We start from the raw sequence: 14,525 nt of genomic DNA, 5'->3' as shown, positions 1-14,525 counted from the left end.
GAGCATAATAAGGGGGGGGAATTGATCATAAATGGTGTGGCATGAAAGAAGAAAAAATTTATTCATTGCAGTCAAATACCGTTTATATTATTTTTTTATTATGTGATACACTTTGTTGGAGGCTTGTTTTAAGTTTTATTTATATTTATATCTTATGCTTTAAAGAAAAATAATTCATTGTTGAATCATTCAGCTATGTTTATTTTTAATGCATATTTAAAATAGCATTGAACAGTGTGTTAGTTAAAATATCATCTACCTAATCAAGTTATATCTGATTGTATTTCAGCTTCCCAACCGATGCAGTTGTTGGGAAGTAGGTAATGGCCCTAAAAGTGGATGAAAATTTGAATACCACACGGTTTGGAATGGAAGGTTTCTTGACAGACACACATTGTCCAGAAGGTGTGACTATACAAACCCGTCCGCTAAGTGATGTATACACTGTAGAATCTAGACCATTTGCCAGGTAAAAATTAATCTTTACTTAACATTTTTAATTAAATATATTTTTATGTGAATTGTTCTTCCTGTAGACCAGAGATAACTAAATTTAAATCACTGAGATGAACGTTTATAGATAACAGAAAAGACAAAATCTAATTGACATTGGCATTTTTCAGAGGAATATTCTTCTCGTTTTTTACATTTATATAAAAAAAAATGGTAGATTGCCTGATCTTCACTATTACAACAGCTTGAGTACCCTATCTTCCATCTTACTAAGTTAAAGGTAATGAAAATAAGGCAAATAATGAAAACACACACACACACACACTAAGGTCACGCTGCTGCATACCTGCAGCAGCGTGACCTTAGTGTGTGTGTGTGTGTGTGTGTGCGCGTGCGCGCGTGTGTGTGTGTATATATATATGTATATATATACACACACACACACACTTGCTATATATATATATATAGAAAGATGATGATTAAGGTATAGAAAAAATCACTGATTGGAATCAAATCACTAAAGGTAGATCATAATTAAATAAAAATTCACAGCAGCCACTTGATTTTTTTTATTCCTCTCATTTGTCCAACACAGTAATTAAGACATTTTAACAAATACAAGGGTAGTCTGAAAAGTTCTCGACCATAGATGGTAACATTATCGGCAAGATTTTTTTTTTCTAAGTTGGCACATCTTAGAAAATTGCGAAATTGTAAGTCATTATATCAAGTAGTTTGCTTTATGCAGTTGTCTGAAGCAAAAGTGTTATCCGTATCCCTTGAAATGAATAAAATTGAGTATCGTGCAGTTATAAAATTCTTTGTAAAAGAAGGTTTAATGCCAAAAGAAATTCAAAGTTCATAAAAGTTTATGGGCATTCTTCTCCTTCATTTTTGACAATTAAGAGATGGGCTGCCGAGTTTAAACATCGCCTTGAAGATGATCCACGTGAAGGACGTCCAAAAAGTGCACCACCACCAGAAATCATTGATCAAGTGAATGATATGGTATTTGATGACCGGCGAATCAAAGTGCATGAAATTGCTGACACTATAGGCATTTCAAAATAATATGTAGGATATATTTTGCATAAAGAATTGCAAATATTGCAAATGAAAAAGCTCATATGAAAATCTCTGAACAAGGCTAGGAGGAACGTTTTAACAAGAATAAAACCGATTTTGTGCATTGATTTATTACTATGAATAAGACTAAGATTAAATGCTGCTAGCTAAAAAGCTGGAGTTGGAGGTAGAACATTACACACACCAGAATCCAAACAGCAGTCAAGACAGTGGACAGAAGCCAATTGTTCAGAGCCAAAGAAAACAAAGTCAGTTCCATCAGCAGGAAAGGTCACGACATCAGCGTTTTGGGATGCTAAAGGCATTTTGTTTATTAATTATCTTGAAAAGGATAAAACAGTAACTGAGGAATATTATTCCAATCTTTTAACAAGACTAGATTAAAAAATTCGTGAGAAAAGACCTGGTTTGCAGAAGAAAAAATCTTATTTCATCAGGACAGTGCACTCCCACAAAGTTGTTTTGGCAAAGTGGGAAAATTAAGGGATCTGCACTATGAATTGTTAGAACATCCACCCTCTACCCCAGATTTGGCTCCCTCTGACTTCTATCTCTTTGCAAAACTAAAACTCTTCCTCACTGGTCAACGTTATTCTTTGAATCAAGAGGCAATTGCAGCTGTACAGGGGTCTTTTGCAGATCTTACAGAGAACCACTACAGGGACAGGATAATGGTGCTGGAGCATCGCTGGAATAAATATATTAGTCTTAAGGGAGTTATGTTGAAAAACAAAAATAATTTTGAAATTATAAATTTGTTTCTTCGTTGTTAGGCTGAAAACTTTTCAGACTACCCTCTTAGACTCAAATGAGAACATGAATAAATGTTCTTATTTAGATCTGCCTGTTAAAATTTTCACTTAATGTTAGAATAAATACAGTCATTCCTCAACATATGACCATTTGTACTTATGATGGCAATCCCATTTCCATGTACCAACACTAAGTACCACATCCCTCCTGCAGCCTGTAGACCAGGATTTTATTGCTGCTCTCTCAAGCCATATTATTTAAGAAATACTTTTACTCAGGTTATTGCTGCTACTGAAAGGAAGAAAATTCTGACTTTAGGATGGAAATATGTTGCAATGTACAAAAAATGTAGATGCAGCATGGAGTGTGGTGACAGCAGAGTATATGAACGGTGTTTGGAAGAAACTTCTGAAAATATATGTTCATACATTTACAGGATTCAATAAAGAAAAGGAGGGAAAAAAATGTCTTACAAGAGAATGGTTATAAGAAAATGCTGCTAGCTAAAAAGTTGCAGTTGGAGGTTGACGATGAAGATGTGGAGCATTTCTCAAGTAGAAGTGGGGAAAAAAAAAAAAATCGGAGGAACCCAGCTTCCAAAAAATTTTACACTAAAAAAAAAATGTCAGCAGCATTTGCCTCTATTAATATGGCAGTTTGGTTGCTTAAAGAAATGGACCTCAACATGGAAAGATTTAGCAAAGTCGATGCAATTGCTTGCTAAACAGAAATTTATGCAGGGCAAAGTGTGCAGATGAAGGTTAGCATAATGTACAAATTTTTAAAGGAGCATACTCCTGTTCTCACCTAACTTCCCGATGATGAGCTTAGACCTTTCACAAGTTCTACATCTAATGAATCATTCTCAGAATGCTGTTTCAATTGCTGAATTTACAAAATTTGATATTGATGACTTAACCTCTCTTACCTCCTTTAATGAGCAATCCAGTTAATAAAGCAGCAGCTTTGAAAAATTACTCTTGCTTCATGTTTTCTATCATTTTACTGGTAAGCAGAAAGAAGCACTGTGCTCTCGTATTTCATTAATTATTGCACAATACTTTCTACAGCAGTTTTGTCATAATTTTTGCATTGCATTATTTTACTAGAAACAAAGATTATAATTAGTTTTAAAATATAACAAAATGAATCTAAACATCTTAGTATTCAGGCATGTTCACCATTGATATCCAAATAGTAATTTGACTTTTGATTGCATCATCAGAACACAGTCCTCTAAGTAGAGGACTAACTATACTCTACTCTTTTGATGCTGACATTTGACACCACCACTGTTACAATATAGTCAAAATCAGGAATTACTTTCTAGCTGTCAAAACAATGCAACAATGACATCAAAAATTTAATCATTTAGCTTAATAGAGGAACAACAACTAAGTCTTTCTATGTATATACATTTAACTTAAAACTAGTAATTTTAACAAAATATAAGAACATTGCCTTTAATCATCTTGCTCATTTTTCTATAAGATTGTAGTATTCTAAGAACTACAATAGCAAATTATAGATCAATCAGCATCGCAGGAGTGGTGTAAAAGTACTGAAAAAATTGGTCAAAGAATGGATTGATAAAAATATGATATTCTGAGGGGCAACATGGCTTTGTGAAGGTTTGGTCATAACTTAGTAATTTACTATAACTTTTATAATAGTGACAGCTGAATTGGATAAAGGAAATGGCTACATGATGATTCTGCTGTATTTTGCAAAACCATTTGCAGAATACCACATGGAACTCTTATGCAAATTAGAACAAATGGCGATGGATATTGCGTTATGTGGATAAGAGGGCGGCTGCTGGACAGATATCAAAAAGTGATATATGGAGGAGCAGAATCCATGAGAAAGGCAACTTGTGGTGCCACAAGGTTCTATGCTAGGACCACTATTTAATTTGTACATAAATGATATGTACAAATATTCTGAAAGGAAATATTTAGTTTGCTTCTGATGCAAAATATGATAGAGTAATAGTTGATCAAGTTAATTGATGTGGAGAGTTTCAGGATGATTTAAATAGGCTGTCAGTATATGCAAAAAGATAATGAGTGTTAGTTTAATGTGGAGAAATGTAAAGTTATGCATTTTGGGATAAATTGATTACAAGCTGTGTACCACATTGATGGAACTGTACTCCAGGAAGTATATGAAGCTAGGGATTTATGGGTGGTGGTAGACGGTTTGAGGTTAAGAAGGCATATTGCTAAGGTAGCTCATAAGATTACTTGCTGTTGATGGACACTAATAAGTAGAAATAAGGAAGTTTATTCCACTTGTAAAGTGGAATAACAACTTTAAGTTCTTGATAAATCCACATCTTGATTACTGTGCTATGGTCTGGTCTGTTGGTTTTTTTGGAGATGAAGTGGAGAGGATTCAGAGGCAAGCGATGTCTGGAATGTTCCTTATGAGGATAGGTTTGAGTGTGTGGATTGCAGAATTAGGTTGATAGACAAAAACAGGGGGGATATGACGGAAACATTTCAGTTACTTAAAGGATTTTATAGGATTGATGACAGAACTTGGCTACAGAGTACAGAACAAGAGCTCATCCCTGGAAGTTGAGTAAAAGCATGGGTAGTAGGGGTGTGAGGACTAGATTTTTTACTTGGAGAATAGTGAATGAATGAAATAGGTTGCCTCAGTCAGTTGTGAGTGCTTTATCTGTTAATGTGTTCAAGGAGAGGTATGATATGTTGTGTAGATAGTTTGGGTTTCTCACGACGAGTCCAAAGACTCATCGTGAGAAACTTTATGGAGGTACTGTGCAATAATAATATAATTTAACATTTTCTTTTTGCTCCCTCTCATCCCCAAGAGGACAAAATTGGACAAAAAATTTCTTTCAAAAGTTCTACATTTGACTTCAAAATTGAATGCGTGTTTGTAGCTAGAAACTTTTGTCACCATATGATTGATGTTTTTCATTTGCATAAACATTGATGGGTATGAGAAAAAGCTGTTTAAATTAAAAAAAAAAACTTCTGAATAATGCAGCATCACACCTCTTTTTTTGAAGTAAAGCTAAAACTGGAACATCAAGAGTTTTCTCTGGTTGCATCCATTCTAACATTATACAGAGAAAACTGAGGCATTATGCTTATTACCCTACAAGCACTACATCCATTCTTCATGATACAAGTCATGTTTAGAGGGATGATATCACTTCTAATTGTTTTTTGGAAAAGAATTAATTACAAAAAAAAAGAAAAAAGGTAACTACGAATTTTGCTTAATGCAAAACTTAGTCTTAGTGTAGCTATTGGAAAATGGCATCAAAGAACATATGCTTGAAGCATTTTTTCTCAAGTTCCCAACTTTATTTTATATAAACTGCACTTGAGAAATAATGACAGCACAGTTTGTGTAAGGGATAGAAAAGAGAGCAGTTCAATAAACATTATTTAAGTTTTTGTACATTTACATTAATACTTTGTGTACTACTTAAGATTTTTTGTTAAAAATGAAAAAAGCATAATATTGCTTATGAAACTTACTAAAAGGAAATATAAATATTCCACCTTACTTTATAAGGCACCATCTTTGCATGTCCAAACATTACATTTTTTTAAGGTAATCAAGAGCTTAAGAAATTGCAAGCCGTTGACTTGAATTGCCTTAGTATTGCACAACTTTTAAAAAAACATGAACTCTGGGAATCTGTTTACATTTCATTAAAGGTCCCATTAGCCTGACAATGGTTCCAAATATGTTGTGGGTGTGTGTTTGTAATAAAGATTACTTTGGCATTCTTGGTTTCTGAATGGAAAGAATCAGCAACTGAAAAAAAACAAAATAACTGTCAGGTCAATAAGATTCACAATCATAAGCAAAACAGACCACAGAGTTGTTTTAAGTTGTGCAACATCAAGACAATACTTGTGACAACTTTGTAATTTCATATGCTCTTCATTTACTAAGTTTCTCTAATCAATCATTATTTATCTACTTAATGTTTTAAGCAAACATTGATATTTCATGCACCCTTCTGTAGTTATGGTTCATGTTTGTCAAGGACTTCATGCTTTAATTTACAGCAGTTTGGACACTGATAGTACAATACGAAAGTGGTCTGAAAAGTTCTCGGCCTAACAATGAAAACACGAATTTATAATTTCAAAATTATTTTATTTTTCAACATTATCTCCCTTAAAACTGATATATCTATTCCAGCTATGCTCCAGCACAGTTATCAAGTCCCTGCAGTGGTTCTCAGTAAGATCTGCAAAATACCTGACCAGTGAGGAAGAGTTTGTTTTGGGAAGAGATAGAAGTCAGAGGGAGCCAAATCTGGAGAATAGGGTGGATGTTCCAATAATTCATAGTGCAGATCCTTTATTTTTTTCATTGCCAAAACACCTTTGTGGGCAGGTGCATTGTCCTGATGAATGATGATTTTTTTTTCTTTTGCAGACCAGGTCTTTTCTCACGAATTTTTTCATCTAGTCTGATTAAAAGATTGGAACAATATTCCCCAGTTATTGTTTTACCCTTTTCAAGATAATTAATAAACAAAATGCCTTTAGCATTCCAAAACACCGATGCCATGACCTTTCCTGCTGATGGAACCGGCTTTGTCTTCTTTAGCGCTGAACAACTGCTTCTGTCCACTGCTTGGATTCTGGTGTGTAATGGTGAAACCAAGTCTCATCCATGTAATAAATCAATGTACAAAATCAGTTTTATTATTAAAACTCTCCAAGCACTGTTCAGAAATTTTCATGTGAGTGCGTTTTTGATCTGCTGTGAGCAAGTGCGGCACCCATCTTGTGCAAAGCTCTTTCATTTGCAATTCTTCATGTAAAATATATCCTACACGTTCTTTTGAAATGCCTATAGTCTTAGCAATTTCACGCACTTTGACTCGCTGGTTATCCAATACCATGTCATGCACTTCAGATCAATGATTTCTGGTATTCTTCCACTTTTGGCATCCTTCATGTGGATCATCTTCAAGACTTGTATGGCCATGTTTAAACTCAATAGCCCATTTCTTAATTGTTGAAAATAAAGGAAAAGAGTGCCCATAAACTTTCATGAACTTTAAATTAATTTCTTTTGGTGTTAAACCTTTTATATCTGCACGATACTCAATTTTATCCATTTCATGGGATACAGATAACACTTTTGCTTCAGACAGCTGTATAAAACAAACTACTTGATAGAATTACTTGCAATTTCACACTGGATGCTTATGACAGATGTACCAACTTTAAAAAAAAAAAAAATCTTGCCGATAGTGTTGCCATCGGTGGTCGAGTTCAAGAACTTTTCAGACCACCCTTGTATTATTATAGGACAAAACAATACTACAGGATTGTTTCTATTAGTGCTACATTTCTTTCGAGAGTTTTATTTCGGATTAAGCTGTTATTCACCAAATTTCCAATACTGAAATCTAACTTTTTAGCATTCTAAGCCACTAGTAACAGCATCAGTCCATATAGATCTTGTTCATCTTTTCTGTCTTTTCCTGTTATTCTGGCACCAAAGACTTGTTTTGTTAACCTTTCTTGTGTTCAATTCTTATTATCTTATAATGCACAGCACACCTCAGTTTTTTTCAAGGTGTCTGAGAGTTCCAGAAACTGAGTCACCTAAAAAAGACTATTCTCTCTGCTGGCTCCTGAGTCTGTATGTTCAACCAGTCAGCATTGTCCCAGGCATCATCACTTCACATACTCATACAAGAACCACCAATGTGCCAGGCTTACCAGCTCATTGCACTGACAAACAAACGTCTGCTGCACACATAAACCTAGACTCCGTTCAGCAGCAAGATAATCCTCAACTGCAGGGGCAAAGAAGCATAGCTGGCTGGTAGTAATTAGCTTTGCTCTTTAGCTCACCTCTCCTCAACAAATGACAAAAAAAAAGTGGTGAAGCATTGGGAGCTAGACTTATGGTGATGCAAAAATCTAAATTAATGTAGAAGTCATTTTTTTCATATAAATAGCAAAACTATTTTAATATGGTGTATCACTATATCATTAAATTAGTTCTTTTTTTCATTTGTTCAGAAAGTATACTTGATACAACTCTCACCACATTTCTGACTCTGACTAATGAGACTTCTGTAAACATTGAAACTGGTTTGAACAGTTATCCTTACCATAATCCATAGCAGTCAAAAAGGAGGTGTGCTGTGCAATTATGGGCTGCATGCTGAGGCAATTTGATGTGAAATTAAGCCTTTATATATGGGGGAGGGGGAGCTGAAAAGTTCTGATATACACCTAGAACAAAAATGATATTAAAGCAACTGATATAACTGCAAGAAAGAATATATTATTTTAAAACCCTTTAACTCATATGTTTCATGAAATTGTAATAATTTGTTCTTTTTCTTTTAGGCTACATAAGAAGACATGTCAGTGGTTTTGAAGAAATTTGAAGACAGTCTTCAAATTTCTGCAAGCCATTAAGTTTTTTGTGTTGCAAGAAAAGTTTGCAACTGAGATTCACCAAACTTTGTGTGAAATTTTAGGGAACTATGCTTCAGCATATCCAACAGTTGCCATATTTGTGGCCAAGTTTAAAATGGCATTCTGAGACAACAGATACCTTCCACAACAATCATGCCTGTAAACATTGATGCGGTGCACTCTGATCCTTGATAATAGATGAATACCAGTCAAAAGCATTGCAAAGACTAGGGATATCTAGGGAATTGAGTTCAGGTCATTATCCACTAACATCTGGACATTGCAATTTAATTTCCTCTTTTCTAGAACTGCTTCTTTAGCATATTAAGACCACTGCGCAGTTTTAATTTTGCAGAAAGTCTCTTCATGTGCTTTGCTGGCCTAATGTTTTCTTCATATTTTGCCACTGAATTTCCAAAGTGTCTGTATAGCCTTCTAAGGAATGTGCAGAGAACTGACCAAGCTTCTAACCTAATCTCCAATCCTCACCTCATGGTGCATCCAGTTAGTAATCTGTCTGGATACTGAATGAATAAAGATGGGCTGATAAGAGCAAACAGTGAAAGTTAGCTACTGGAACAGACTCCAAATTACCATCAGCAGAATTCCAGGTCAACATTATCTATGTAAGAAACATCAATGAAAAGAAGTGGAACTGTCACAAGAATTGAAATACCAGGTTGACCTTCTTTTGGCTAGTTATGAATTTGTGTTACCAATACAAAGACAAAAACAAATGAGATCATTCTAAATAACAAAGACAGAATGTTGCATTCAGGCAGCAATGATCAGGGAAAGGAAGGAGTATTTATAATATTAAACACTAAACATGAGAATAGTCTTCTGCATAGCATTCAATATGAAGTAGAATGATGTGAGCAAGCATACATTAAAGAATAAGGAATTAAATATTTGACTTGCTGGTGCCTATGATCCCACAAAAACTTTTAAGAAAGAAGTTGAGGAATTTTTTGAGTCATTATAGAAGGTAGCTAATGAGTAATAAATAAAGAGTGCTCACTTTTAGATCTTTCAGCTAGGTGTATGTAACCTGTTGCACTGGATGAAGTGATAGAGGAACATAATGAGGTTCAACAGCTGTTATGTAACCTGGATATCAATTTAGCAATAGGGTCAGATGGGATATCAGCATGCGTACTAAGGGAATTTTCAACCAATATGACTTGTCCCTTGACACATTCTTGTATAACTTCTCTTTCAGCTCAGGAAAGATAGCATGGGAATGGAAAGAATGTAAGGGTATGCCTATTGTACAAGACTAGTTAAAAACTGTCTAAATACTGACCATCAATATCTATCAAGTCTTCGTGAAGATTTTAGCGATAGTGGTAAGAATTTGCATACAGAATAGGTTGATAGATTATCTATATTTTGCAAAGACAGTATAATTTACTAAAGGGAGGTCACATTTTAGCAATTTGCTCATATTTTATAACGTCACAGGTCAATTGGATAAAGGAAATGGATACACTAGGATACTGTTGTCCGTTTGCTAGGATACCACATGAAAGGCTTTTGCATAAACTGGATAATATGGAATTGAAATACAAACTATTGACTTGGAAAAACATGGACAAGTATCAGAAAGTTGTATATGGAAGGGGATTCTCAGATTTAAGGTGACCAGTGAGCTTCCTGTATATAATGATAATGGGAAAAATCTGGCAGGAGATGTTGGTTTGCTTGATGATGTTGAGATAGTTAAAGCAATCAGGGAGGGGATAAAGAAACTCCTGAAAGGGTGCAAGGAAGAGTAACAAAGATGATGTCGAGATTATGAAAATAGTTTGAGGACAGATTGAGAGTATGTGAACTGTGCAGACACTTGAAAGACAAGTGATTTAAATTTCTGAGATGGTGTTATAAGTTTATCAACTGATGAAATTTTTTGCTGTATAGAAGATGAGAGAGAGGACAAGGGAACCCATGGAAGGTAAGAAATGGATAATAGATTTTTCTCTTGCAGAGTAGTGAGTGAAACAGTTGGCCTGTTGAAGTAGTGAGTACATCTAGTGCGAAAGAGTTTAAGAGAAGGTATTACAACTGGTGCAGATGATCTGTGGCTTCCCTTGATGAACCCTTAACTCCTTGGAGGTTTCAGATATTAATTGTAATAATATAACATCTTATTGTTATAATTTAGTACTATCTTGTGTGTTTTAATCTTTGTTTCATACTTCTAATTGTTTTGAAAATCATCTTCTTTTCTGAGATTGAGTTTCTTCTAGTAGATGACTTTTTTGATCTGGTTGCCTGACAAAAAGAGTGGACTTGTTTAATTAGATGTTGAAAAACTAATAGCTAAGCATCATCTAGTTAAACGAACATATTGTATCACATTGTGCTGTTATTTTGTTTGTGGCTTAAGCCAATACACTTTGGTCGCTTAAGTCTTAAATTTGCATCTCTTCTTCGTTCATTCATTATCCAGTGAATATTGAATGGAATGAACAAGGAAGGGCTGTCAGTCCTCACCTTCTTGTGGTACCATGAAGTGAGGATGGGACACCAGGTATAAAGCTCGTATCATCTTTCTGAATTCTTTATAGGCTATTATTGTGGAGGTCTCCTCCCGGTTATATAGCTTTGGCCTTTAAGTGATTCCGATGTGCATAGTACCATGCTTTTAGTAAATATGAAATGTAAATAATACTCTGGATGAGAGAAGTTGGCCGAGTGGTTAGCGCATCCGCTTTCCAGCCAAGAGGCTGCGCGGTCGAATCCCGCCTAGGGTATGGTTGTTTGTGATTGTCTTTCACTTTCATACGTTCATCATCTCGCACAAGGATATGTATTCTCCCCAATGACAAGCCGGTTGTGCTCTCCGAAAGTCGCATCAAGGAAAAACAGCGGACCCTACACCAAGCGGGTCAAAACGCTAGGAAGAAGTAAACTCTGGACGAGAGAAATTGCAGTTAGTTACCCCTGCTACATTTCCGTCAAAATGAATTATAAAAAGACTGAAGCAAGAGGTTCAGTATTGTGCTGTTCAATATCTTCAACCGCAGCAAATTATTTCACTGAAGATTTTGAATAACGCGTAATTCTCTTTTCCCATCCTTCATTTTGGTCCAGATTTATTATTATTTTTGCTAAGAAGAAAATTTACGTTGGAGATTGAGTCTTGATAAACTTTAATTTCTGGATTTATTAATTGTGGAACAATCAAAGTTGGAAATAAGATTGTTGCGATACTAACAACGCTGTTTTATTCTATTCAGTTTAAAACCGTTTATAGGTTGTGACCTTTAACAGTGATCATGAATGATCATCGATGATTATCAACAATGTAGGCCAAAAAAAAACAATTTGCATATCGGTATCTAAAAATTGAATTTGTTCTTATCCAAAAATTTTCAGCATATGGTGACCAATAGTCCCGTTTTAATGATTCAAGTTACTTAAAAACGCGTGAAAATTGCAATACTTCGTACGCCTGTCTGTTCACTGGCATTCACTGAACACCCTTTTCATAATTCGCCCTTTAAGTCGTCTTCACATATTGGCAGTATTATTTCAAAAACTTTAGTTTTTCTTATATATTCGCGTTGTTAATGGAACAGTTAATCAATTAGTAATTAAATACGTCTATTAATCTCATCCGTGGTCGCATAGATGTGTCAAATAAAATGTTATCCACTTCTATATTGTATAGAGATGTTTAAATTAAAATACTTAAAGAATTTCTTAATAGACGAAATATTACTCAAAGCAGTTAATGCTGCTTTATATATGAAAATTTTCAAGAAGGCGATAGAGTAAAATTAAGGATTTAAAAAAAAAAACTACGATAAATATTGCTTTTAAATACAGGTATCTTAAATATAATTATTAATATATCTTCTATAATCATTTTATTGGCGCGAGTGAAAAATTACCTTTTGATTATGCATGAAATATGTTATGTTACGTATTCCTCGTAACATAACATATTCGTGGTTTAAGGCAGTGTTTCCCAAACTGTGGGCCGCGGACCCCTTGGGGGCCGTAGGTTTTGTTGAGGGGGGAGGACGTGAAATAATGTAAACAAATTGAAAATGTTTTAAGACTAAGTAGATTTTTTTATCTTAAAAGAAACGTATTTAATTTTTATTACTTATTATTTCTTTTTTGTTATTTTTTATATTTTAATGGGAAAAAATCACACATTGGTTCACAAATTTTGCTTCCTGCGTATTTCGGCGCTTAATGAATATTAGTAAATCTATGCTTATTCATATGAGATTTCATTTTACAGCAGAAATCTGAGAATTGCAGTTTCAAATATTTCCCCTGATATTGACTTTTCATGTAGCAGTATTGAAACACATCCATCACATTAAATTGTTATTAAACTTTTATGTTTTTAATTCTTTCTTTATTACTAATAACTTACGTTTCATGTGCTTGTACTGCAATTTATACAACCACAATATATCTATCTATATAAAAATCTGAGATAATGTGCCATGTCAAATGTGTATGTAAGATGCTAAAAATGTAATTTTTGCAATCTTCGTTGCGTATGTTTTGTATTGAATATAAATACAATAAATATTATAATAATATATCTCTCTATTACGATTTTTGTTTCGAAGGGGGCCGTGAAATATTTAAATTTTTCCAAAGGGGTCCTGACATTCAAAAGTTTGGGAAGCACTGGTTTAAGGGATATCCATATTCCCTTGGAAGGAGATTAAGTCCAAATCTGGCTAGAGAGGAGACTTATTTGTAAGCAGGAGTGGGCACAATTTTTTTTTATTATTTTAATTAAGGGAATAAATATATATAAATATAGTTTTGCACCTTAGCGCGATAGTGGGACTAGTCCCCAAGAAATAATCCGTTTCATTCCTCTTTCCTATTGAAATGTAATGGGAAAAATGAATAGCAGGACAGAGTACAATAAATTATACTGTTCTCCTATGTAGAACAGTAGACTCGTTCAAGGTCTTATTTTCATTGGCTGGGCATTAGAAATTTGAGCATAATATTGTTTAATGTAGTTGAATATTTAAATTGGCCGTCACGTCTCCAGTGCTTGAAATAGTAGGATGCTCAAGCAAATATCAATGAATTCTTAAAATAATGTTTTAAGGTTGGTCTTTCGTTCTTCTAGATCAGTGCTTCCCAAACTTATGGATGCCAAGCCCCCTTTGGAAAAATTCAAATATTTCACGGCCCCCATCGGAAAAAAAAATCGTAATACAGACATATATTATTATAATATTTATTGTATTTATATTCAAGATTTTGCGTTTGTAATCCTTTTTGTGTTTCTTATCAATACCTTTGAAATGAAACTTATATGAATAAGCATATATTTACTAATATTCATTAAGCGCCGAAATACGCAGGAAGCAAAATTTGCGAACCAACACCAATGTGTGATTTTTTCCATTAAAATATAAAAAAGAACAAAAAAGAAATAATAAATAATAAAAATTAAATACGTTTCTTTTAAGATTAAAAAAATCTACTTAGTCTTAAAACATTTTAAATTTGTTTTCATTATTTCACCCCCCCCCTCAACAAAACTTACGGATCCAAGGGGGCCGCGGCCCACAGTTTGGGAAGCGCTGTTCTAGATAACCGATCAGGATACACATTGCTGAAAAACGCGTAAGAAATAAAGTGACATATCGATATACACCCTATCATTCCATTTGAACACGCACGCTGAGCAGAAAGATAGTGAACCTTGTCCTCTTTCAGCAAATATTTACCGGCCGTTTGAGTCATCAAGGTTCGCCAACGACCTTGGTAACGACCGTTGGCTGTTGTTTA

At 34.3% G+C, this 14,525-nt stretch overlaps 1 protein-coding gene across 1 annotated transcript in view; it reads left to right on the top strand.

Annotated features, from left to right (window-relative positions):
* LOC150094553 (serine/threonine-protein kinase 17A-like) overlaps nt 1-14,525 on the top strand; it is a 139,977-nt gene that overhangs the window by 23,872 nt on the left and 101,580 nt on the right. Inside the window, 1 exon segment of the mRNA XM_090411753.1 lies at nt 290-469. Coding sequence (XP_090267879.1) covers nt 324-469 — 146 coding nt within the window. The 5' untranslated portion in view covers nt 290-323.

Source organism: Typopeltis vanoorti, chromosome 22 (genome assembly GCF_054136105.1).
Source record: "Typopeltis vanoorti isolate ZY-2024b chromosome 22, IOZ_Tvanoo_1.0, whole genome shotgun sequence".
Classification (NCBI taxonomy): domain Eukaryota; kingdom Metazoa; phylum Arthropoda; class Arachnida; order Uropygi; family Thelyphonidae; genus Typopeltis; species Typopeltis vanoorti.
This window is presented reverse-complemented; position numbering and strand designations above follow the sequence as displayed.